This window comes from Rhinichthys klamathensis, unplaced genomic scaffold, assembly GCF_029890125.1.
Source record: "Rhinichthys klamathensis goyatoka isolate OS25496 unplaced genomic scaffold, OSU_Roscu_1.1 h1tg000072l_1, whole genome shotgun sequence".
Lineage (NCBI taxonomy): Eukaryota > Metazoa > Chordata > Actinopteri > Cypriniformes > Leuciscidae > Rhinichthys > Rhinichthys klamathensis.
In genome coordinates, this window is record NW_026606615.1 from 1973774 (window position 1) to 1999542 (window position 25769).

General features: G+C 38.1%; 1 protein-coding gene across 4 annotated transcripts in view; it reads left to right on the forward strand.

The window, feature by feature from the left end:
• The window catches only part of anapc1 (anaphase promoting complex subunit 1), a 115789-nt gene that overhangs the window by 54925 nt on the left and 35095 nt on the right, over window positions 1–25769 (forward strand). For 2 of the 4 annotated variants that reach the window (XM_056250657.1, XM_056250659.1), the window contains exons 34-48: window positions 2002–2076; window positions 3510–3580; window positions 3780–3870; window positions 3960–4013; window positions 4096–4289; window positions 6023–6109; window positions 7824–7941; window positions 8477–8554; window positions 8639–8706; window positions 9872–10010; window positions 10308–10394; window positions 13856–13951; window positions 14092–14296; window positions 15193–15327; window positions 21038–21386. In XM_056250657.1, coding sequence (XP_056106632.1) covers window positions 2002–2076; window positions 3510–3580; window positions 3780–3870; window positions 3960–4013; window positions 4096–4289; window positions 6023–6109; window positions 7824–7941; window positions 8477–8554; window positions 8639–8706; window positions 9872–10010; window positions 10308–10394; window positions 13856–13951; window positions 14092–14296; window positions 15193–15327; window positions 21038–21150 — 1611 coding nt within the window. In that variant the 3' untranslated portion in view covers window positions 21151–21386. Of the gene's footprint in view, window positions 1–2001; window positions 2077–3509; window positions 3581–3779; window positions 3871–3959; window positions 4014–4095; window positions 4290–6022; window positions 6110–7823; window positions 7942–8476; window positions 8555–8638; window positions 8707–9871; window positions 10011–10307; window positions 10395–13855; window positions 13952–14091; window positions 14297–15192; window positions 15328–21037; window positions 21387–25769 lie in introns of those variants that run through there. The other 2 variants (XR_008807103.1, XM_056250658.1) reach the window with 2 other exon arrangements.

Below are 25769 nucleotides of genomic sequence, written 5' to 3' on the forward strand. Positions count from 1 at the left end.
TTCTGCAAATGGCAATAGGACCACTGGGAGGAGCCAGAAGAGCTTGATTTTTTCACAGATTATCTGTCTCATATTCTACTGTCAGGACATAATGACAGTTTTAACAAATATGTAAAAAATATTTTTTACAAAAGTCACCTACCGCAGCTTTAAGACAAACCATGTGCAAATTCTTCAGTCAACACCATTGCTGAGTATTTTCTCCTTACAACTGCAGCGAACCAAAGACTGTCTCAAAAACACGGTTTGAAATCGCTGGTGTTTCTTACGTCAAAAATAACCAATCCCGTCACAAGGGCGCGGGTTTAGCATATAGCGGGTTTAGTGGGTTTAACTGCTGCGAAGCAGGGGAGTCTCAAGAGAAGCCAGGTTATCCCAGTATATTTTTCTGTTGATATGAAAAATTGGGTACATTTAGCAATACAGCGGGTGAATTTTAAATATGCTGTATATTACGATGTTGTGAACTATATGCCTTTCTCCACTGGCGTTCTAAGCTGTTCAAAGCGTTTCTAAGGATGCTGATTTTTAGAAGGCAGACTGAGATGGTGAACAGGAACATGGTTTGTGTAACATTAGCAACACTTTATTAGCTGTTTGATAACGTAGTCAAGCCAAAGGCTAATCATATTAATTACCGTTATGTGTCTGACGTTGTAGAGAGCGATCCAAAAAACGCATTACCATTCTGATACATTGACTTGTAGCAAGCCTCTTGCACTTCTTCTGAATCAGTTCCTGGTTCAACATATATGGCTGAATTAAACCAGTATTTCCACTTGCCATTGTGCAGCGTTACAGTAAAGTTGACCGAGTGGATCTCTGAGCTGGCGTGAGTGGAGGCAGGGCATATTCATGATTCATCGTATACTAAATGAAGCCCAAGGGTGTTACATTCAAGCTATTTTAAGGCATGAAGAATTTTATTATTTTATTTCACAGGAAAAAAAACATTTAAATATGTAATTTTGGTGATCAAATATGAGTTTTAAGGGATAAAATTACAGACTACAGGGGGACTTTAATGCTGCCTTCATAGACTTCCTAGAGGTAGTAGTTTATGATGCCCTTCTTACCTTATTTTGACCAAATTCAATAGGATTATCGCTTTATTCTTTGCTGAGAAGTCAATCCTATAATGCATTGTGAAAACAGCATCCCAGATGGTCGTTTATACTGTAATGGCATCAATAAAAATGATCTTATTATAAATAATTTTTTTCTACCTAGAATTTGCGTTTTATTTAGTTTATCCACCTTATTTTTAACGTAAGAGCGGCGTGGTCATTTGTAACTTTATTGTGTCTGGCATCATCCGCTTTCAGTTATTTCTAGCTGTACAAAACAGCGGGTTATGTTGCTTGATATCACAAACTGCTATTTCTTACCACATTATGTTAATTATAATCTGGTTTAGCGCAAATAGTTTGACCATTTACTGCACTTTGTTATTATTGTTATTTATCTATAACTGCTAATGAATCGGAAGTCTTGCACATTCACAAACATTTTTAAAGCTTGCCTCCACGTTGTAAAATTATTCTTATTAACATTTCTGCAACTTAGCAACTTAGCAACATGCTTTTGCCAAACTCGCAAATATTTTTTGTTTTATTTTTGCATTGAAATGTGGAAAATATAAGTGAATTTGATTGATAATATAAAAAATCAAGCCCTAAATCAAGTTTGACTTTTGGCCTTTGCGCTTGCATCTGTTGTCTAAGTTAAAAAGGTCAACTTTTAATAAACTTTGTTTTTATTCCATTCTCACATTTTAAATGCAAAACTGCTTTGTGTGATCAGCCCCTTAGAAGGCATCTGGCAAGTAGGCAAGCTAGCTCACTAGGTTTTGAAACAGAGCCATACAGGATTTAACCAATAAACATGAATGCTTCTGAAGAAAGGGATGTACAAATATTTCCTTTTTGACAATTCAGCGTAAAATGTTTATCCATTGCAAGCTCTTTGTGTTTAGTAGCTTTGTCTTTGTTCTCTGTACAGACGCTGGCCAGATGTCTTATCATGTGGGACGAGATCGTTCCCAATGCTGATTGGGTGACCAGTAATGTGCCTCAGGTATGTTAGAGCTCTAACAAACTGCAGGGACTGATCCAACATCATGTTTTTACGTCCCTATTCTCTGTTAAGTTCATAGGTTGGTCAAATATTTAGCAACACTTGTGTTGTGAAAAGCAGAACTGTTTGGTCACTTCAGCCGTAATGGTGGTGTAGAGGTCATTGAGCAAGAGACGAGGGAGAGGAAGGTTATTGAGATGTTTCAAAGTGTGTCTTATATTCAATTCAATTCAAATTTATTTGTATAGTGCTTTTCACAATACATATTGTTTCAAAGCAGCTTTACAGAAAGTGCATTTCAGAAATGTACATAGAAGAATATAGTTAGTTAATCATCATGTATTAATGCATAATAATAGTGAGGTAAATTTACCATGCTGCAGCTGTTGCAGTTTATCCAGTTTGTTTAGAATTGTATTCTAGTATCTGCTTTAGAAAATCACCCAGAAGTCCTGCAGCCTGAACTCTGAGGCCGTGTGTCCACCAAAGCGTTTTTTTTTGCTAGCTAAAAACGCTAGACGCTCTGCTGAAGACGCCTAGCTGTGGGCCCTTGAGAGCGTTTTGGCAGTGCAGCGTATTTTCCGTTGAGACGTTTCGTTGCTATGATACAGAATATCCGCAGCACAGTTTACTTGTAACTGATTTTGCAGATAATTTGTTTCATACTAAAAATGTATTTTTCATCCATTTTGTTCGGTTAGCCGTGCATGTTGATGTCGTTGTACAGAAAGAATGTTGTGACAGTTGGTCGGTGTGGTGTTAGTCCCGCCCCTCCTCCACTGTGATTGGACGGCTGGGTAAAAAGTGACAGTGATGAGCGCTGCGTTTTACCCAAAGTTGAACATTCTTCAACTCTCGGCGACCTGTAAAAACGCCGAGCTCTCTGCGCTTCAGCGTGAAAAAAGCGTTCAGCGCCTCGTTACGCTCATGGCGTTCTAAAAACGCGGCGCTCCCATTGAAAACAATTGAAAACATACGCCAGGCGCGTGAAAAAACGCTTTGGTGGACACACGGCCTGAGAGTGTTTTGTACAAAACTGTCTGTTTCTGTCAATCTAGTTGCTTTTATTTTCTTATTTTTACATGCGAAAAAGAAAATGCCAATCACAATTCAGTATTCAAATATTGATGACATCATCCCTGATGGTTAGTTTTTGGAATGTTGGAATGCTGAACATTCTAGCAATGCACGTCAATGGAAAATCTTTGACCTTAAATTTCTTAAAGTTACATTTTCTTTCTTGAACATTTACTGAAACCACAAATGGATAAAACTTTAAATAAATACAAAACGTCTTCCCTTTTACTGTTGCTGGCTCCGAGCATTGAGCTAGCATTGGTCATTGTTAGTGAATAGAGATGACGTGATGTTGTCATGTAGACTGTGTCAGGCCCTTTTAATACGATTAAAGCTAAACAAATGCATGTTTTCAGATCATCAAGGAAAACATTGGAAACCAGGAGCAGACGTCCGTCTCTGAGGATCTTAACATGGAGACCTTAGTGTGAGTAGCATCCGATTCTGACTGATTTGTTTTTATCGTCTGGTGTGATTTGTAGGAGATCCTTATGCCCACAGACTGTTTCTCATTCATCTGGAGGTGTTTTCAATAATGTTCCTCATGTCTGACTTGAATTTCCATTGACAATCTGAGAGCTTTTCTTCCTTTGATGAGTGAAATAAAGTTGTCACTGTTTCCACAGTCAAGCTCATGACTATATAATTGCTGGAGGCTGCCTGGCCGTGGGATTCCGGTTTGCTGGGTCTGCAAATTCAGATGCTTTTGACTGCTTAGTAAGAGGACATTTACTTCCTCCTCACAGATTTGTGAAAGTTTTTCTGAATGTTCTCTGAATATTCTAAGCGTTTTCTTTCTCCTTTAGTACAAATTTGCCCGAAATTTCATGCAGTGTCTGACGACCTCTACGGCTACAGTGGTAAGTATTTACTGGCATCAGTGGTGTTCATCCTGATGTCATCAAAAATCTCAAAGTTCACACAACTTTCCGTATCCTCCAGACAGGGCAGTATAACCTGCAGACGTGCTTGAGCATGGTCCTCTTGGCGGTTTCTATGGTCATGGCCGGTTCAGGGAACTTGAAAGTGCTGCAGCTGTGCCGCTTCCTCCACAAACGCACCTTTGGCGAGATGAACTATGGCTTCCACATGGCCCATCACATGGCCCTGGGCCTGCTCTTCTTGGGTGGAGGGAGGTTGGTTGAGTTTGATATGATTGCTCTACCAACATCATTTATCATAACCCTGATATTTTTCATTCAAGCTTATTTTGAGTTATAATCCAAAAGCCAGTAACTGACAAAAGTTGATTATTCTTACACGTTTTGTTCATCAACATAATTTTCACAACTTTTATGAATTTTGAAGCCTAAATACAGTTACCAGAAGTAAAAAGCTTAAGTTTCGAACGACACCATGGTCACATGACTTCAACATTCAACATAATCTTCCAACAACTCTTTCAATCTTCGTTTAAAATCTACAGCCTGGTTTCACGGACAGGTTTTAATTAAGCCAGGATTGGGCCTTAGTTCAATTAGGACATTTAAGTAGCTTTTTTTTTTTTAAACGTGCTTTAGAAAAAAAATATTACTGGTGTGCATCTTGAGACAAAACAATGGCTCTGACATATTTGAAGATCTGTCAGTGCAAGTTGCTTTCAGTTAAAACAGTTCAGCTCAAACATATATTTTAGTCTGGGATTAGACTTGAGCATTATCTGTAAAACCGGGAATAAAAGTTGTAAAGTTTGGGTTTGAATAGTTTTCAAGAGCAAGAGTACAAACACAACTAGGCTGTAAAAGTGGACTATTGAATAGATGAGTTTATCTGTTCAGCATAATGGCGTTTAATGTCCCCGGCAACATCTGTAGTCCAATTTAGCCTTTCTCTAGAACCCATTCAAAAAACCCATTCGCTTGATGGAACCGGAAGTGTCTGGGTTTAAGGGCTCATTCCTGCAGCACTATATTAAACTTTCCTCCCACACAGGCATGAATTATTTCTCAGGACAAAGGTTGTTGGTATTTGGCCAAGCAAAGCATGAGAACATGTCAGCTAAATTTCATGCTATTTATAACCGCAGATAAAACACTATTGTATTTTTGTCCTCTGACTTTAAAAGTACGATAATAGCTTTTTATCATAATACTTCCTCTGTCACGAAATGGCTTCTTTATGTCCTTGGACCCCACATTTTATTCTTTGCTAAATAGTGAATTAAAGGAAGTTTCCAAAAATGAATTTTGCCATCATTTACGCATCCTCATGTCATTCACACTTCTACATATTCAGTTACATTCGGTCACACGATGCACGAGGATCATCATTGACGTCAAATTTGCAATAATGCTTCTTCATGCACCAAGTTTAAATGTGGAAGATACAAAAATGCCAGAAAATGCCAGATGCGTCCCTACATTCATTCTGCTGTAGATATTAAAAAAATGCCATATAACAAATGTATGGAAACGTGTGTGTGTGATGCAGTGCGCAGCAGGTTGTCTGGTTGGCCGGTACACGGGCTCTTGAGCACTTTAAAAGCAAAATAATTTGACCTCTAACCAGGTCAATGAAAGGCACAGTAAGAGCCTCTCGTCCTGTCAGAACCTGTTCAAGTGCACTCTTCAACTCGGCCATTATTTTTTAAGTGAGGCCTTTGAAAGAGCATAAATAGTACCGGTGAACAATGGATGACCAATTTCCCCCTCGCAACACAATTGCGTGTGTCACATGCACTCTGAAATATTGCCTCCTGGCACAATTGAATATGCAGCATGTGTGTCCATTGTTTGTTTAGCGCTAATTTTCCAATGTCAGTTCACATGCATTGTTCGCTGATTTACGTTTCCCTCACTCAGCTGGTAATGTGATGTCAGTCAAAAACCTAAGCAAGATTGAAATTTTTCTCACATACTTTTTTCCACAGGTACACCCTCAGCACCTCCAACTCGGCCATTGCTGCCCTCCTTTGTGCACTTTATCCTCATTTTCCTGCTCACAGCACAGACAACAGGTAGATGCACATCAGTTGCTAACACACACACACACACGTCACAGTGAGAAAATATGTCTGTATTGTCTTCACTTCTGAGGAAAACCACTTTCAATTTTACTGTAAATGAGACGAGTTACCCAGAATCGTGAATGTGTTTGTTTTAATTGCCTGTAGCTACATGGTTCAACGTGTCATTTTATACATCAGGCCAAAAAAGTATTATACTTAAAAATGTGTGAATGTCTTTGCATTAGATGACAAAATGACAAAGCAAGTGCCATTTATTTTAATGAAAGAGCAAAAGCACAGTTTTTACAAAAATAATTTTGAGTTTGAAATAAAACTATACGTCTAAGGTGCGTCCCAAATCACATACGATTTCACGACCGAAAGTACGTGCTATATAATATGAATGCGTCTAGTATGAATGAATGCTCTGCATCTGCCATGTTGTAATGTGACCTACAACATCAGATTCGTCGCTTCAATGCCATTCACAAATCCTTTCAAATGGCATCATGAGGATAGTAAAGTGATACGCACTTCAGAGTCTTACTGGAAGTAGTAGGTCATTCAGATACTTTTTGCCTACTGCTTTATGAATACTATGAATTCGGACATACTACTCAGCTCACATACTGTTTTTCACCTACTATATAGTGTTATAGTATGCACATGAAGTAAGCATAGTATGCAGCAAAAAAATTACACAAATTTTCTGGTTAGAGACTGCATTTCATTTCTGCCACTTCCACAAAAAATAGAGATGACCGTAATCCTTTGTCTTGATAGTAACTGAAACGTGTACTCCCGAGTTGCTAACTACAACCGGCTGTGTGTCAGGATACCCTGGATGGGTTTGGGTTTTAGGTTGGGACCAGGGCTTAACATTAACTTTGCTCACCAGCCACTCTGGCTAGTGGTTTTCCAAAGTTACTCGCCTCTCAGAATTTTCACTGGGCACAATTTTGTCATCTATACCATGTAGAAAAACATATAGATATTTTTAATATTATCTCATAATTTGGCAGCAGGTTTATTAGGCTGCTGTCACTTTAAGACCTGACGCAAGGATCCATTATTGTGTTACACATGCATTTTCTTTCTCAACTGTTTACGTTCACTTGAAACATAACTGACTGCATTTACGTGAATACTCACATTTGTATATTATTGTGTGTGTATTTTACTGTTTAAGCGCAATAAGCAGCGAAGATAACTCTATTTAGTACTGAGATGCGGCTTTGTGTGTGAGAACAAAATCTGTGGGAATTAGTAAAATAATGCGCAATCCCAATCCGAAATTCAAGACCTCTAACACCAACAATACTCACCCAGAGCAAATTAAACGCGTGAGTGAGGAGAGGCGGGTTTGTGTGTAACTCGCTGTCGGAGAGATTCATGAGAGAGAGAGAGAGAGAGAGAGAGAGAGAGAGAGAGAGAGAGAGAGAGAGAGAAAGAGCTGCTGGTATAATGTATCTATTATGTGGAAAATGAGTATTGGAAGTGTTTCAGATATTTCAGTATCGAAAAATCTATATTTTGACAACACTACATCGCACTTAGTTTATTATTTCAAATGCCTTTTTAAAAGACTACAATTGATAAATGTGTATATTAGCCTATAAATAAAATTCAACTGGCCAAAGTGTCTAGTAGGAGTGACTGGTTGAAAGTATAAATCAGCTTTTTTTGGTTTCTCCTAAACATATGTTCCTGTTCTTCTTTGAAGGTATCACCTCCAGGCGTTACGCCACCTGGCTGTCCTCGCAGCAGAGCCTCGTCTGCTGGTGCCTGTAGACGTGGACACTCTCAAACCCTGCTACGCTCTGCTAGATGTCACCTACAAGGTATGTACTGCGCCACTTTATAGTTTAGATTATATCATTAAGGATGAATTTAACCTTCAACCTCCATTTCCAGGTGAAAAAGCCTCCTTAAAAGTGCACTGCAAACACACGCTCAGATCTGACATGTTTCATGATCCCATTTCTTTATTCAAATAATTTTTTTCTTCAGTAAATAAACTTGAATGCCATGTGTCGTTTAAGACTGCATATAATTAGCTGGTTGCTCAACATCTAGCCGTCCCGTTGCATGTGAAGCCGTTAGGCCACATCAAAGAGATTCTTGGGTGATAAACATGGCGAAGGACTGTTGAAGGTTGACCGTGGCGTCTGACCGTGTCTCTCCTGCTGCTTGGAGAGGACTCATCTTTTCAATTAAATGACGCCAGCCAAAGGAAGAGAACCAGCTGTTCACAGCAATTACAAAGACATATTTGCTCACGCAGGCATTGAGTCACGCATAGCAGACGTATACATCGTAGTGCAAGGCGTTAGCTTTCTAATCTGTTTTTGCATGCATGTGGTATATGTTTAATAGGAGACACAGTGGTACGAGGAGACAACCGTGGAGTTGATGGCTCCCACCATGCTGCCTGAGCTTCACCTTCTAAAACGGGTAACAAATTAAACTTCCACTTCCAAGTATAGCTCATATGAACTACCTAAATCTGACCTTACATTTTTTTCTCTTTGCATCCAGATTAAGGTAAAAGGTCCAAGATATTGGGAGCTAAACATCGACATCAGTAAAGGAACCCATCATCTGCAGTAAGTCTACATGTAGATTAACAGAGATTTGAGTCAAACTAAACAGCTTTAAGCTTTGTTCCAAAATCTGAGCTTCCTATCTAGACAGTATTTTGAGGCATCGTAGCCAAAGTCCAGATGCAAAGACTTTCCCAAAAGGTGGGCACTGGGCAGCAATCTTTTTTTTGCAATCTAATGAGCATCACGTGTTCTTTAAAATAAAGCAATCCCAGAATGCACTGCGACAAGCTCAGTGAAAAAAAAAAAAGTTCATCCAAGATGCTGAAATGTTCATATTTATTTTGCTCAGTATGGAAGTATTAATATAAATAGATGAACCAAATTCAACTCTTTTACCCAGAATTTGTGCATATATACGCATTTTTAAATGACAATTTAATAGAAATTAAATTTTATTAGAATTTAATACTTTTATTCAGCACGGATGCATTTAATTGATCAAAAGTGACAGTAAAGACATTTATAATGTTACAAATAAATGCTTCTATTTCAAATAAATGCTGTCTTTTCATTAAAGAATCTTGAAAAAAATGTATCACGGTTTGCACAAAAATATGAAGCAGCACAACCGTTTTCACATTGATAATAATCAGAAATGTTTCTTGAGCAACAAATCATCATATCAAAGTGATTTCTGAAGGATCATGTGACACTGAAGACTGGAGTAATGATGCTGAAAATTCAGCTTTGATCACAGGAATAAATTACATTTGACAAAATATTAAAATAGTAAACAGTTCTTTTAAATTGCAATAATATTGCAATATATTCTGTTTTTACTGTGTTTTTGGTTAAGTAAATGCAGCCTTGGTGAGAATTTTGAAATACTCAAAAAATATTAAAAAATCGCACAGGCCCCAAACTTTTGAACGGTAGTGCAGTTTTATGCTTCATTAAATGCTGACATCTCAAACTACTCAACATCAGCTCTATTTGTCAGGATATTTTTAATATAACTCTGATTGTGTGTGGCTGAAAGGTGAGTAAATTATGGGATAATTTTCATTTTTGGGTGAACTAACCCTTTAAGTTCGGTTTCAGTTAGTATGCTGCTTTAGAAGGCAGCTCCCTATGAAGAGAGCAAGCCAGCTCACTGGGTTTTGGAACGGAACTTAAGGTAATTGTGAAGAAAAACAGAGTAGATTGAGTACATTCTGTTTTCTAGATCCATCTTATCCAGAGACGGCATTCTCTACGTGAAGCTGCGTGCCGGACAGCTCCCGTACAAGGACGACCCTCAAGGTTGGAAGAGTTTACTGGCCCCAAACCTCAACAATAGAAGCGCTGAAGTTCGCACTTTTAAGGTCGGTCTGTGTGCCTGATCAAACTACTGTCCACAAACTGGTTTGGCCAATGTCTGTCAATATTTACTCTGTCATTTGTCTGTTTGTAAAGCTGTAAAATAATTCAAGCATTAAACCGTTCATGCAAATACAGAGGAAAAAGGCATAAAGATATCTCCGGATGTTTGTTGAGGTCTTGTGTTCCTAATTGGAATAATGCAGCATTATGTGTTCTTTCAAACTCGTGCAAAGAATATTTTTCATGTCAATGAGCTAATTTTCCCTTCCCTCCCACTCTTTTGTCCGTCTCCTACGCAGCCCGAGGCCATCTCAACCTTCACCTCAGACGCTGCTTTGGTCTCCTTCGCCGAGTACTTCTGCAGAGCCTCGGAAAACATGAAGCATGTGAGACCATAAACGTGTTGTTTTAAGGGAAACTGCTTGGTTTGTGCAGTCGGAAAAAAAGTGTTCATGTCCCTACAGAGCTTTTGCATTCGTAAGGAAAGAGATGTGGATACTAAATAGCTGTCAGAGACAAAATTTCACTCTACTGAGACGACTTGATCTTTTAAAAACTGTTTAGGTAAAGTGAAAGGCCTCAATTTACACACTGCAGGATGCAATTGTGTAGTAATTAATATTTTCTTTTCATGACAGATGATGAGTTTCCACGTCTGTGTTTAGTAGAACAGCCTTTGGTTTTTATGTTTATGGAGTTTTAGAGGATTATTATGGCTCATTTTTATCTGAAAGGAATGTTCTGGGTTCTGTTATACGTTTTATCGCCAGCATCCTTCTCATGTTGTTGAAAAATTATTTAGGTCTCCCTTAGTTTTCATAAATAAGCAAAAATATGTGAAGAGCAATATGGGATGGAAACTTGTCAAGTTTTGAGGAAAATGGATGTTTTGGATCCAAAATAGTTCATTTGTGTGATTTGCAGTTTCTAGTTTCAGTGCTTGAAATGCAGCATTGCATTCCTTTACACATGAACAGCTCATGATCTGGTGAGCACTGAGTTTAGGTGGCTTACGCCCCAACAATCTTCCCAAATTGGAATGACAATCAAAATAATACAACCCAAAATTTCCTTCAAAATAAAAGCTCAATGGTTTAATATTCGAAAGCAAATAAATTAAGACATCCATAAATATCCATGAATTTAAAAAAAGCAACTATATGGAGTATTACTATATAACTATATCATATTCCCTTATGATAACTTCCACTAGAAATTTACATTTTAAAGCTGCCACCTTTCTTATCCTTGAGTTTGCTTTCCCGAGCAATGCACATAGAATGAAAGTGGTGAAGCATTACACCAGGAGAAACGTTAAAATAAAAAATGACTGAATATGAGACCAGTGTGATAAAATCACTTGTCCTGCCATGACCATGTGAAGTCGGTCACCTGATAACTTTTACATGATACAGTATGTGCAATGATACTTGAAAGGGATTGTATATATGGAGAAAAAACAGGAATTATGTTGGTAAGGCATACAGTGACTAGAGTTAACTTTACATGTTTAATAAAACACATTTTTGAACAGGATAAAAAAATAATCAAAAAAATCATACACACACTCCATTGAACCCATGGACATCTGGACACCATCTAGTATGTTGGCAAATACAACATGCAATAATGCAACTCGCCCCTTCATTGTGTATAAACAAACGGGAAATGTGTTTATAGTAAATAATGGAAGCTCAGCAGGCGCAGGACAAATAACAAAAACTTTCAGCTTCAAAAGTATAACTGTAATACATCAAAGTAGGTTTATTGTCATTTCTTTCCCACTGTATGTGAAATGACTTCTGGAGTCTCAGAAATGAGCTGCTGCAGCTTACTTAGCTATCTAACTTTTAAGGCAGCATCCTAACCGTCATGAACCCTCAGAAGTGACTGATTGGGTTCGCTCTGCAGTTACATTTTATTTAGATAGTCTGCTTTAGATATTCTACTAACCTTACAGGGTTAGTTCACCCAAAAATGAAAATGATGTCATTAATGACTCTCCCTCATGTCGTTCCAAGCCCGTAAGACCTCCGTTCATCTTCAGAACACAGTTTAAGATATTTTAGATTTAGTCCGAGAGCTTTCTGTCCCTCCATTGTAAATGTATGTACGGTATACTGTCCTTGTCCAGAAAGGAGATAAAGACATCATCAAAGTAGTCCATGTGACATCAGTGGGTTAGTTAGAGTGTTTTGAAGCATCGAAAATACATTTTGGTCCAAAAATAACAAAAACTACGACTTTATTCAGCATTGTATTGTCTTCCGGTTCTGAATAGTTGTGTTTCGCGTTCAGTGCCGCTGCTGACGTAAGACGCTGCTGACGTGTGTCTGGTGTGTGTGTGTATTCGGGTTCAAATAAATATGGCTGGGCAAAAACTGCAAGTCTTCCTCTGTGTGGAAATCCTTAGACATGTTTGCGAAGATTGTTTAGTTTCCAGCGTGCGTCTCCCTCAGACTGTAAACGAAGCTCGGGCGCACCAGACACACATCAGCGGCGGCACTGAACGCGGATCCACAACAGAACCCGAATACACACACACACACACACACACACACACCAGACACACGTCAGCAGCGTCTTACGTCAGCAGCGGCACTGAACGCGGATCCACAACAGAACCAGAATACACACACACACACACACACACACCAGACACACGTCAGCAGCGTCTTACGTCAGCAGCGGCACTGAACGCGGATCCACAACAGAACCCGAATACATACACACACACTCACACACACACACACACACACACACACACCAGACACACGTCAGCAGCGTCTTACGTCAGCGGCGGCACTGAACGCGGATCCACAACAGAACCGGAAGACAATACAATGCTGAATAAAGTCGTAGTTTTTGTTATTTTTGGACCAAAATGTATTTTCGATGCTTCAACACATTCTAACTAACCCACTGATGTCACATGGACTACTTTGATGATGTCTTTATTTCCTTTCTGGACAAGGACAGTATACCGTACATACATTTACAATGGAGAGACAGAAAGCTTTCGGACTAAATCTAAAATATCTTAAACTGTGTTCTGAAGATGAACGGAGGTCTTACGGGCTTGGGACGACATGAGGGAGAGTCATTAATGACATCATTTTCATTTTTGGGTGAACTAACCCTTTAAGTACCTTTCTAACTACATGTCAAGTCAACTATCAGTCATTGAGAGTATTAGTAGACTCTGTTTAATATCTGCTAACACTTTATTCTGATGCTCCTCAACAGACATTCTACTGACTATAAGTGACATTGCAAGTACAATAGTGTTACCCGCTCACATTTATAGCACTCCACACCAGAGACTTATCAACAGTTTGACATTAACTTGATGCTGAACTAATGGCATGATATTCTAATTACAAAGCAATATTCATATCATACATATTTGGGGTAAAATAATATATTTTTTAATTAGATACTTCTTAATATTAGATGAATAATAAATTTATAATTTACATTTCTTGGATCATTTTTCTCATTAAACTTATTGTTGCTCAATATGAGTTTGCCTTTGTGAAGGATTTATGTGAGCTACTTTAAAATACTATCTAAAATGAGTAATTTATTTCATATCTTATGATGCCTTAAAATGCTGCCTACACTAGCTATAAATATTAATGAGTACAGTAAACATAAGAGTAAATATTACCCTATTGCTGCTACGCTTCCCTTATGTGGATTACAATAAACACATGAACTTTCTGTAGTAATCCACTTCATGCCACAGATGCACTTCATAGGCATGAAGTTAGTAAATAAGTGAAAGTTCATATATGGGTTGTGTTGCTGGTTGCTATAGTTTACACATGCTGTCTTGTTTCTACAGAAGCAGGAGACAGTGGCCTTATTGTCAGCAATTCTGTATGAATGTGTGACACAGGAAAACCCAGAGATGCTCCCAACACACATCTCTATTGACCAGGTCAGCTACAGTAAAGATGGCATTAAAAATACATGAAATGTCGACTTTAAAAAATGTGAAGTCGTTCGACCCCTTGTTTTTAACAGCTAAAACACGTTCTGTGTGATACGTGTGTGTGTGTGTGATCATTATCTCTGTAGGCCGTGCGGACTCTGGAGCAGGGCGATCTGTGTGAGACGTTCAGTCTGTGGCAGATGAAGCTGGTGTTAGAGCTGTGTGAGAGCAGAGTCCTTCAGCAGCGGCTCAGAGACACACACCGTCAGACCCGTGGCCTTCTGCTCAACTCTGAGTTCCTGCCCGTCATGAAGAGCTCAGCGGATCGAGCCCTGGACCACTGGCTCTGTGGTGAGCATCAGCTGCATCAGATATGCTCTCTAAGATTTCTATTTTAGAGATTCTGGGTCAGCTCCTCTAGTCAGCGGTTAGGACTTGCATTTATTTGGTGTTTTGATCAACACCTTCAGCTAGTGTGAAAGGCTATAGTCATGTATGCTCTGCAGGGTTGGTAACTTAAAGGCTAATAAGGTGAATGTCATGAAAGCTGTCAAGAACATCTCTAGATCATATTTCTAGATCATAAGGAAAAAAATATATTACATTTTGTGTAAAGAAATGTCTAATTTTAGTACCATTCAGGGTTTTTTTTACACTGTTCTCCCCTATACTCATTATTATACTGAAAAAAATCTAAATGTATTTAATATCTTTCAATTTCAATATCATTATCAGTATTTATTGTACTGGCTGATTTTAATTGAGCAATGGATATTATTAATAAATAGATAACTAGATTTTTTTGCATTACTTTAAAGAGAATTAAAGAGTGACATTTGCTTAATTGTCAATGGTAAAATGCACAATGATCAAAAACGAACTTTCATTTTATTTGTACAAAATAGTTAATTATTATTATTAATGTATTTATTTTATAATTCTTATTCATTGATATAAATGTATTCATTTATATTTATTATTTAAATACAAAATTATTAAAATATATTATTTATTATAAAATAAATATAATAAAAGAAATTGGAGGGGGTGAGGGATGTCTGAATTATGGCCTGGGAATTTCTTTGTCATTTATTTAGGGAGTATAAAGGTAAAGCCACACTAGACATCTTGTTTTTTTTACTTATATTAATATCTATTCAAATGCACATATAACTGTTTCATGAAGCTTGATTATTTTTAATTTTTTTAACTATTAATCCAACAACACTGTTATTCGTTGCAAACAGATAACAGTCGTGTTCTGCACGCGTACTTGAGAAGACAGCCAATGAACAACGATACTGATGTCAACATGCTGGCCTGCTTCCTGGTCTACCATTCCATCCCTAGCCTCAAGAATATGTTGGCGTCTGACCTGGAAGGTAAGGTCACGCTCGAACAGAAGCTAACGGCTGGTCTGTCGAGAGAACCTGGTTCTGCTGGTTGAACATAGAAGTCTAATTTTAAAGCAACACCAAGTAACTTTTCCTCTGCAGTCGCCCTACAGGTTGGAAGCGGAATTGTCCATTACCTTTGTCGTAAATAATTTAGCCTAGCACATCCTCTGTCGCACGCACGCACGCACGCGCACGCACGCACATGCTCTCTGTTTATCCAGCATCGGCTTTGGAATCATGATGACAATTCAAAAGCTACCCGGCTGCTAGGTATCTTACATGTAGTTGTAGTCTACTGTTGAGTACGCTCCACCCAGTGTTGTGCCTGAACGCGTTCATTGAACGATAGTATTCATATTTTGGGCGAACGTGAACTGAAAGTACTGTATTACTGCCTGATGAACGTTACTGTGAACGCTTTCATTTGGTGTCTGTGAACGCACGCTCTCTCAGTTTAACTTCGTTCAATAGGGTGTCAGATTTCTTTAAAGCCTTCCAGGCGAAAACCCGGCTAAAACACACGTAACAGGCCTTAATATGTAGCGGGAAAAAAACACCCAATCTGGCAACACACGCCACCAGTGTCGCACCGCGGCCGCCGCATGCGTCATCAAGGCGAGAAGCGTCATCAAGACAAGAAGCGTCATCAAGACAAGAAGCAGCATGTAGTCGACAAAGCATCAAGGAGGCGTCGCATCGTATGATCAGTTTTAAGACAAGGTCGGTGAGGATGGGAAAAATCTTACATTTCTGTGCAAACTTTGCCCGCCGATAAAAGAATTGCTGTCTGTGGTTGTATATGGGCTGTGGCAATAATAATAAAAAAAAAATAGCTCGCAGCAACATATGGAAAAAAATAACTATGAACTAGTTCATTTTTTGGAACCGTGAACTTAGTTCAAAATTGTGAAGTATGAACTATGAACTGAACTAGTTAATTTTAAAATTTGTGAACTGAACTTTGAACTAGTTCATGTAGAAAGTGAACTTTCCCAACACTGGCTCCACCTATCGGCAATCGTAACGCTTGCCGTAAAGCAAGTCAAATCTGTAGTTTTCTTAGGTCTCATTCAGACTACAGAAACGTGACCCGATCTGGCAATCTTACATAGCGTGGTTATATCAGATAAAGGACCGCAAAGCGGTGGCATAAGTGCATTTCACTATGTCACAACTTGATGAACCACTGAAACGATTTTGAAAACATTATTTTAAGGTAAAAAATCTTACTTAGTGTTGCTTTAAAGGAAAAGTTGCCATAAAAATGAATTTCCTCACCCTCATGCCACCACAAACCAGTGTGACACTCTTAGTAGAGTTTGGGTACTCCAACTTTTCGCAGACTTGAACTTGTCACAGACTGAGATGCGTTTTTACTCTGACTTGACTCGGACTCCAGCGTTTTGGGACTCGAACATTTTCCAGGGATTTTGTGAAATATGCTTGGGACAGTTGAGGGAATTGTCCTGGTCAGATCGGGTCGGTACTGCTTTGACATTAAAGTCAATGTGTTTTTAAGTCTTGCCTTTTTATACAATCATTTCGATATTTGCAAGCTGTCTAAGACTAGTTTCTGTGCGAACACTTACGCTCACAGAAAGGGCCTATCAGTCAGTGTGCGAATGCCGAATTAAGTTCTCCTTCGTGTCTTATTGCGCTTAAACACTTAAATACACACAAAGTTGTCAAAATGCCCGTCTCAGTGAGGATGTAAACAGTTGGGAGAAAACAGGATGTGTCAGTATATTGGATCCGTGCATTAGATCTTAAATTGACAGCAGCCTAATAAACAGTTCATTTCATTTGAATTTTTTGATTTATATATTATGTGTCCTTTTGCTTGTAATAGACGGTTCGAACGTTAACGTGTTCAGTAAGCTTGAGAAATTTTTACTTACTTTAGTTAGGCTAGTATTAGTTTTCGCTGTTTTAATGAAATAATTTTTTTAAACATGGTGGCAGGTCCTAGTTTCAAAGAAAACGATCGAAACATTTTGGCTTCACTTTTCAGGACTTGTGCAGCACACTTGGATTGGACGTAACTCAACTAAGGTGGATTCGAACTCAACACTAATTCTTAGTTTGGTGAAACCCAAATTAAAGCTCCAAAAATCACCATAAAACAATATTCCGCTTATATTTCAGTCTGTTCCTGACACAAAGCTTTCACATGGCTTCAGAAAACTTGAAATGTAGTGCTAGAGTTGTTTGAACTACTCTTAAGGGTTGATATACTTCAGCTGAAATTGAAGAACGAACTTGTGTGACGTCATTTTGAACAAAATCAGGCTGAAACCAAGTTTCTCTCGGAAGTTTGAAACGGCTTGCAAAAGCAAACTTTCTGTAAATGTTCACTCCAGCTGATAAACACCTTCAAACTACTACTGTTCCACGGTCATTACGTAATAGACAAGTGTGGCTCTGAGGCTCCAACTTCTTTCAAGTCAAGTCATCTTTATTTATATAGCGCTTTTTACAACAATACAGATTGTGTCAAAGCAGCTTCACAGTGACAACATGAAAAAATTACAACAAAGTTTGTTTCTAGAAGAATATTGCGTCATCGTCCACCTTAAGTAAGGCAGATCAATAATATAGTTGAATATTAAATGTGACATGGACATGGAAATCTTCTCTGGTTCCCAGAGGTGGGAGACTCGAGTCATATGACTTGACTCGAGTCGCAATTTTCCGGACTTGAGACTTACTTGACTAGATCTCTGAAAAGACTCGACTTGACTTTAGACTTGCTCCTTGTGACTTTAGACTTGACTCGGACTTGTGCCTAACTACTTGAAATGACTTGTGAAAAAAAAAAAAATCAATTATTGTGCTTTTTTTTATACGTCATAAGAGGGAGCACGGGCGGTAATGCACTCACTCTGTGTGTTCGGGTTGAGGGAGAATAAAACGATTCGCTGGACTCCCGCAAACTAGAAATATCTATGAATAAAACATAAAAACTAATACATTTTTATTCATCTGTTGCAGAAAAGCAATAAGAACAACTAAAACAAAATAGAAACGATTTACATGCCAGATATTTCTATTTCTAACATGTCTGCAGCGTTGAGCGATGTAGCCAATCACAGACATATGTGATGATTTCTAGGAACGCAATGGCCAATCAGAAGCATTTACGATAGACTCCCCTCACCGCTCAAAACGGACTTTTTGTTCAGTGTTGAATTCTGTATGCTGGCAAATCCTCGAATTATAACAAACAAAGTGTATATATTATGAAAGCTTCATTGATATTAACAGAGATGTGTGAGATCGCGATGAACTGATGTCAGCTTTTTAGGAATTATTAAGGGAGCGCACTTTGCGCGCAGTCATGCCAAACCATGCACGCAGGATCTGCTTGCTTTTATGTTATAACAGTGTGGGTTGTGTGTTAATGCTTTAACCCTCATGTGGTGTTCGGGTCAATTTGACCCGTAGAAGATTTTCTTTTTCCCGAAAATACTAGTTAATGTTATCGCTTTGGACTGAAACTTAGTGACTTTGTTCCCAAACCGTATAACTAAATCTCATTTTTTGTGTGAAAATTTTCTTATTTTTTTGTGGGAGTTTTGTTACCTTGTTACAATTGTGGTGTTCCCGGTCAAAAATGACCGGCCTATAAAAATAGCTTTCAATTAGGACTGGTTTTATATTTCTGTTTGCATCTGATTAATCGTGGGCCTCATTTATTTAAGAGTAGGCATGGTCAAAAATGGTCACAATGGCTGACCATTGAAAGTGAATGGGAGAGACTGAAAATAACAGAACAATTTAGTTTTCAGGAGCATGTTCATTATTTTCAAGTACACATATGAGCATGTGTGCTTGCAAACATTGAGCCCTTGGACCTGTGCATGTATCGATACATTTATACACACGCTACCCAGACACACACACGTTAAAACACACAAACTTTTTTGAGTATTACACACATTCTTTTCCACAGAGAGAAATTTGATCCTACCCTAACCTGCATCTAATATACATTTATCCATCTGACATTACCACACAATTATTTGTTTTTTACTCAAAAAATGAGATGCCTACTCTCAGACAAATGAGGCCCACGATTAATCAGATGCAAACAGAAATATAAAACCAGTCCTAATTGAAAGAGAACAAGTTGACAAAAAGATTGAATCCAAGATTGGGTGAAAATATGGTATAATGAGTGACTTATAAGCTATTTTTTATGGGCCGGTCATTTTTGACCGGGAACACCACAAGTGTGACTATGTGCCATATTTTTTACAAAACAAAAGTTTCAAAACAAAATTCCTGGTGAAAATTTTAAGTTGACTAGTGTGATCAACAATACCAATTCAGATTTTATTTAATATTTCAAAAATTAAAAAAAAATTAAAAAAAAATTACTCAAAAAATGAAATGCCTACTCTCAAATAAATGAGGCCTATGATTATTCAGATGCAAGTCAAAATATAAAACCAGTCCTAATTGAAAGAGAACATGTTGACAAAAAGATTGAATCCAAGATTGGGTGAAAATATGGTATAATGAGTGATTTATACGTTTTTTTTTATGGGCCGGTCATTTTTGACCGGGAACACCACAGGTGTTATAGGGTTTTGAACAGCACATGAGGGTTAATAACAAATAATTCATCAGGAGCATTTATGCTGATGTGTATGGTGGCGACACGTAGGCTAACTTGAAAGTATTTGGAGGTACAGAAAAAAAGTCTTTTTGCAGGCGGGAGCGGGACAAAACAAAAATGTTGCGGGCGGAAGAAAGTAATATAGAAAGTAGTTGAGAACGTCAGTTATAACGACCCACGTATTAAAAAATAGTCGGGTTTAAATCATTTAAATTATTAGATTTGTTTTCTTCAAATTTCCATTAAATATGCAGGTGATTTGATCCCATAACACAAAATATTATGAGTAAGAACATACAAACTTTGGCATACAGTACTAATTTAGAATGCAATATCTTTTTAGTTTTTTTTTTACAAGATGGGAAAAGTTTTATTAATTCTTGTTTACTTGTGTTCATTTAATTTATTTTTATTTTAGAGCATTTAAAGTGCTTCTTAATGATAATTTATTTATTACACACAAGTTAATTTATTTATTTTTGTAACCCATCAGCCCTCTGTGTCTAAATAAGTAATAAAAGTCCCAGAGTTAAAAAATGTGTAAAACTAGCCTGTGTGCGACTTGGTATAACTTGATGACTAAGTTGCGACTTGACTTGACTTGACCCATACAACAGAATGAGTTGACTTGACTTGAGACTTGCATTTAGTGACTTACTCCCACCTCTGCTGGTTCATTTCTATTGTTCATTTAGTTTGAAATGACATCACGCTAGTTTGTTCTTCAATTTCGCTTGAAGTATATCGGGGTCTTTTCAGTATACTGCAGCTCTCACATTTTTCAAACTACTTCTTTTTACCCCTAAACGAAGAGTGAAAAAGAACTTGGCCATGCGTATATTGGGGCATTTATGATTTATGGTGCTTTGTTTGCAGTACGACCTCTGGTCACTGCTGCTTCCACAGAAGAAATAAAGTCGGAATAACAAGAGCAACAATAAATGAGACAAAGCGAGTCAGTTTTTCTTTGAAGTACTGGATATCTGATTAATTTGTTCTGAAATGGTTCACTTATGTGCAGCCAGCCTTTCTTGAACTGTCTCTTAACTTCATCGTTGTGGTCTCTCTGTACAGGATGTTCCTGTTTCCCAGAGTTCCTGCTCAAGAGCAGTCAGTTGGGTGTTCCTGTACGTGCTCTGCTGCGTTTGAGTCCTCTGTTTCTTCAGAATCGTGATGGTGGAGTTTAACTGCACTCCTTCAGACCAATTCCTGGAGGTCGACCAACGTTCTCCCTATCCAGGTACTGTGGCAGTCCTCACAAGCCAGCCAACGGCTTACAGTGACTCGCTGCAATACCTTGCGTCAACTTTTAAGGTTTATTGCGTGGACGTTTTTATGACATGATGTCCTTGAAGAGCCGAAGTGATGCACAGAAGCTCTGAAGAAACACTTATTTTGATGTAAATAATTTGTAACTATATTTGTACCTATGATAATTCAGCCAGTAAATATGACTTGAAGACATGCTTTTGATAAAGTATGCCTGCCTTGTATGAAATAAAAGAAGTTTTGTTTGTCAGAAACAAAAGAAGGTCTGTTTAGTCAGGTTTGCGGGGGGATTTTAGGGGTGTTTGCTGAGGTGAGCATCACTATTAAGGGGCTTTCACACGTGCAACATCTACTAAATCGCTGGAGGTTGCCATACCACTCGACTGCATAACTCCCATTGGTAGACTTCATATCATACCACTGTTCATTTGCATAGAATTGTACTCTGCCAGCTGGCTGGAAATCAGTAATTCTCATCATAAAAAAAGAATTATTCCAGTCACTTTGTTGCTGCGGATAATTGTATGTGTGACGTCCCCCTTCACTATTGCTCATACTTAAGGATAGAGGTTTGTTTAAATCAATAAACCCAAGTATTGAACGTTGCCGCAATAACTTCACCAGGACATGAATGATTTCTCAAATCATGTCTTGTTGAGGAGAGGTGTGCTGCCATTTTCAGTGTTGTTGTTAATTAGTAAACCTATTAAAAATAAATAAATAAAATATAAATATTAGATGAAAAACTAAAAATGAAATGATGCCTTGGCAGCTAACTGAAATTAAATAATTTGAGTACTAAAAATACTGATGCTAGAACTAAAAAAAGTCTATATAGAAATATAGAAAAGACAAATTGACGAAAGCACACAACAAAATTACAAAAATTTTAACTAAAATGAAAACGGAAATATATATATATATATTAGGGCTGTCAAAATTAACGTGTTCATTTTTTAGAATTTTTTTTTTTTCAGTTTAAAACGTCAAAATCCCGTCAAGTATCCTCTGAACGGCAGTGTATGTGTGACAGGTTTGCGTGGGCATCCACCGCTCACATTTCCATCAGAAAATGTAAAAATCTAGTTTGTATACGTCTGCTTGTCTTCCACATTGCTCTGCTGTCTTTGCCTTTTATTTACTGTGGCTCAGCAAAACAAGGATCGCACAAGCATTCCTGTATAAATGAAAACCACCCCACTGCCAAGAACACATCGCCACACACCCTCACACATTCCTCAGTATTTGAATAGCCACGTTGCTGTTTAAAATAGCTCTGGCTCTACTTCTCTGAATACTGCTTTCAGTTACTGTGTAACTGTTTTACTAAACTAAACCACACTGAAGTGAAAGTTCTGCTGAAACACATTTAAAAAATGTGAAGTGATATCCACAAGGATATCATTTCATTTTCTCTTAAAGGATTTCTTTACCCTAACAACTTTTTATCTGAAGTAATCTTGCATCTCGTACTTGAATTTTACACAGCAAGCTGTATATGAAGATTTGAGTTTTTATGAGCATTTATATGAATGTAAAAGGAAAAGTCAATGTTTTTAGATGCTGTACCTGGTCACTTTTGGTCATTTTTTTTCACCATTTTGCAGTTTTTTTCATGGATGAATGTTTCGTAGTCTCTCATTAAGTAAGTGCATGCATAATAATGCTAAAAGAATCAATTCATAATGGAAAATATAAATACATATCAACAACCTACCTGTAGTTGACTAATCAACGCTGGTGTGCATTTCTAAAATTGTGATGCCAGGCCACCAAACCAATGTGCTCATTGTGCCTAATACGTCATGGAATTATTTAGAAGTATGTTTTATCCAGAAAACTGACGTCAAATGTTGACTGAGACTCTCATACTTGAATGTGATGTCAAGTATGCAGAAGTGTGAATGAGATTTGAAAGCTACAACAGAGAGGAAGTTATTTAAATTGGCGTTTTCTGTGCCACTATCAAGCATAATTGTGAGAATATAGACTTTTCTCCTGTCTGCCAATCCCATGCCATTGGCGGTTCATTTCGATACAGCTTTCAATTTGCATTGAATTTCCATTAGTTGGCGTGGAGTGCACCACTCGGACATAAAGCTATTCAGAGTTTCGTACACACTCTTTACTTCTCTATAGCACTTCCTGTGTGGTTGGGAGTATTGTAAAGGGTGGCTGGGCATTGGTATGGCAGTGCCTTGTTCAGGAAACCCATGCTATGTGATTCCACCAATCGCTCTTTGATCAGATAAGCTCGTGTGTGTATGTGTGTGGTGATGTGTTTAAACGCTTCATTTCTGCTTGATTCCATCTGGAATGAGTTAAATGATCACTTCCGCCCAGAAGGCTGTGCAACCTTTTGCGAGGCCGCGTATAAAGTCTGGATGAAGAAATAACCGCCGCTCACGTGTCTGGAAATTCCTGAACCTTTAATCATGAGATCTGTACTGAAATCTGGGGGGAAAACACACTTTTGAAGCTTATTTGTGAGGTTGGGAAGATTCGGTTTATTTGAAAGCGTGCATAGCTTTTATTTAACCGATTTTGTAACGTGACAGTTTTTGACTGTCCTTCTGTTCGTGTGCATTTCAGGAAGGCAGGCAAACTGAGATACCAGACGTGGGATGTTTGGAATGTGAACAATGATGTTGTGCAGTCTTGTGGTTGAAGGGCAATCCGCCTTTTTGGGATGTTATTGATACTTTTCATGCTTCGAAAACAGTTTCACATTTGAAATATTTGTCTTTGCATGCAGCTTTTTTTGCCAAGTCCTCGCTGGCACAATGAAGCATGCTGTCTGTGCTTAAACGTGATCGGATACCCCCCTGGTCTGCTCCCCCGAGTCTATCTTTGGCATGATTAGTCATGTCAGAATGAAGGACTTCCCTTTCTTCTGCTGTGACATCACAATGTGGGGAAGTGTTATTTTATGTAGTGAGTGCATTTGAATGTAGGTGATCAAGGCCCGGTTTCACAGACAGGGTTTAGATTAAGCCAGGATTAGGCCTTAGTTCAATTAGGACATTTAAGTAGCTTTTATAAACATGAATTAGAGAAAAACATTACTGGTGTGCATCTTGAGACAAAACAATGGCACTGATGTACTTTAAGATATGATGCTTTCAGTTAACACAGTTCAAACGTGCATTTTAGTCTGGGACTAGACTTTAGCCTTGCCTATGAAACCGGAGGAATGTGTTATATTAATTATTGATTACGTCAAGTCAGGTGCCTTGAATTTAAACAAGCATTTAAAACATGCAGGAGCAGGTTTTCAGGCAGTATCGCAGTTTAAATTCCCATACACACCCAAATTCTTTCACACACACCCCACGCTTTACAATGCTGCCATTAAAAAACTGGGTTTGGTGAGTTAACTAACATGTTTTTTGAGTTTGTGAATGTTTAAATTAAAATGTATGTTTTTAGATAATATTGGGGTTTTGTTCATTTTTAATCACCTTTTTGCAGTTTATCCAAAACGTCTTGCTGTGACTTTTTTTTTTTTTTTTTTTTTAAGTACTAATGTTCCATAAATACTGCATAATAATCAGTTTAGAATAATTTCAGATGGAATATATTATCATGTCATGGCAGCCACCCACATGTAGTTAACCAATGCTGTGCGCATTTCCTCTAAAAATGCGAGTCTAAAAGTTGTGCCAGGTCACCAAACCTCACCCATATATATGTTTTTATTTTTTTGGCACACATCACAATGAGCTCATTGTGCCCAATGCATCATGGAGTAATAAACTGATTGTTTTACCCTGGAAACTGAAGTCACTGTTGTCAAGGCGTTAACTGAGACTCTATTCATTCACAACCTACAGACAGATTTTGAATCGTTGCGGCAAACTGTGTGTCGGGTGAAGTGGGCGTCACCAAGAGCGCTCAAGAGAAAGTGTGTGTGTGTATGTATGGACCTGTGACTCTACATGAATGACTCAAGTGAAGAACACGCGTGAAACCACTATTTCAAAGGAAAAAGAAGAGGAAGAGGGGACATCTTGAGCATTCGCAGTGGGACTTGCGTGCGCATCTGCGCAAAGTCTCTCCAAAGTCACTTGGTAACTTTTGCGCAGAAGTGCAGCTCCATTCTCAAGCAGTTTTGTGGTAAGTGCACATTAAACTCACTAACGCACTGACTTATGTAGACTTTTGATTAATTAGGGGGGAAATATGATGTTAATGCGTTTTTGTTCTTATTTATTTTTTGTTTTATATGATTCTCTAAACTTTTACTGTTAGATGCACTCCTCTACCCGTATAGTCTAGTCTAGTATAAAAATGAGTCAGAGTTTGAGCGTGCACTGGTGTGTTCCTCCCATCGACACGGCTGTAGACACTATACCAGAACAATATATTCGTTTTTTAACATATATATGCATACTTAGTATGCACTATTTTATACTGTCACTTGCAAAGAACGGTTGCAGGCTTTCTTACATAAGACGCAGTGAGTTTTTCGGGTCATTTTATTCTTATTGGGCGCTCGATGAAGATAAGAGGAAGCCTGCGGTGCAAGCATGAGATA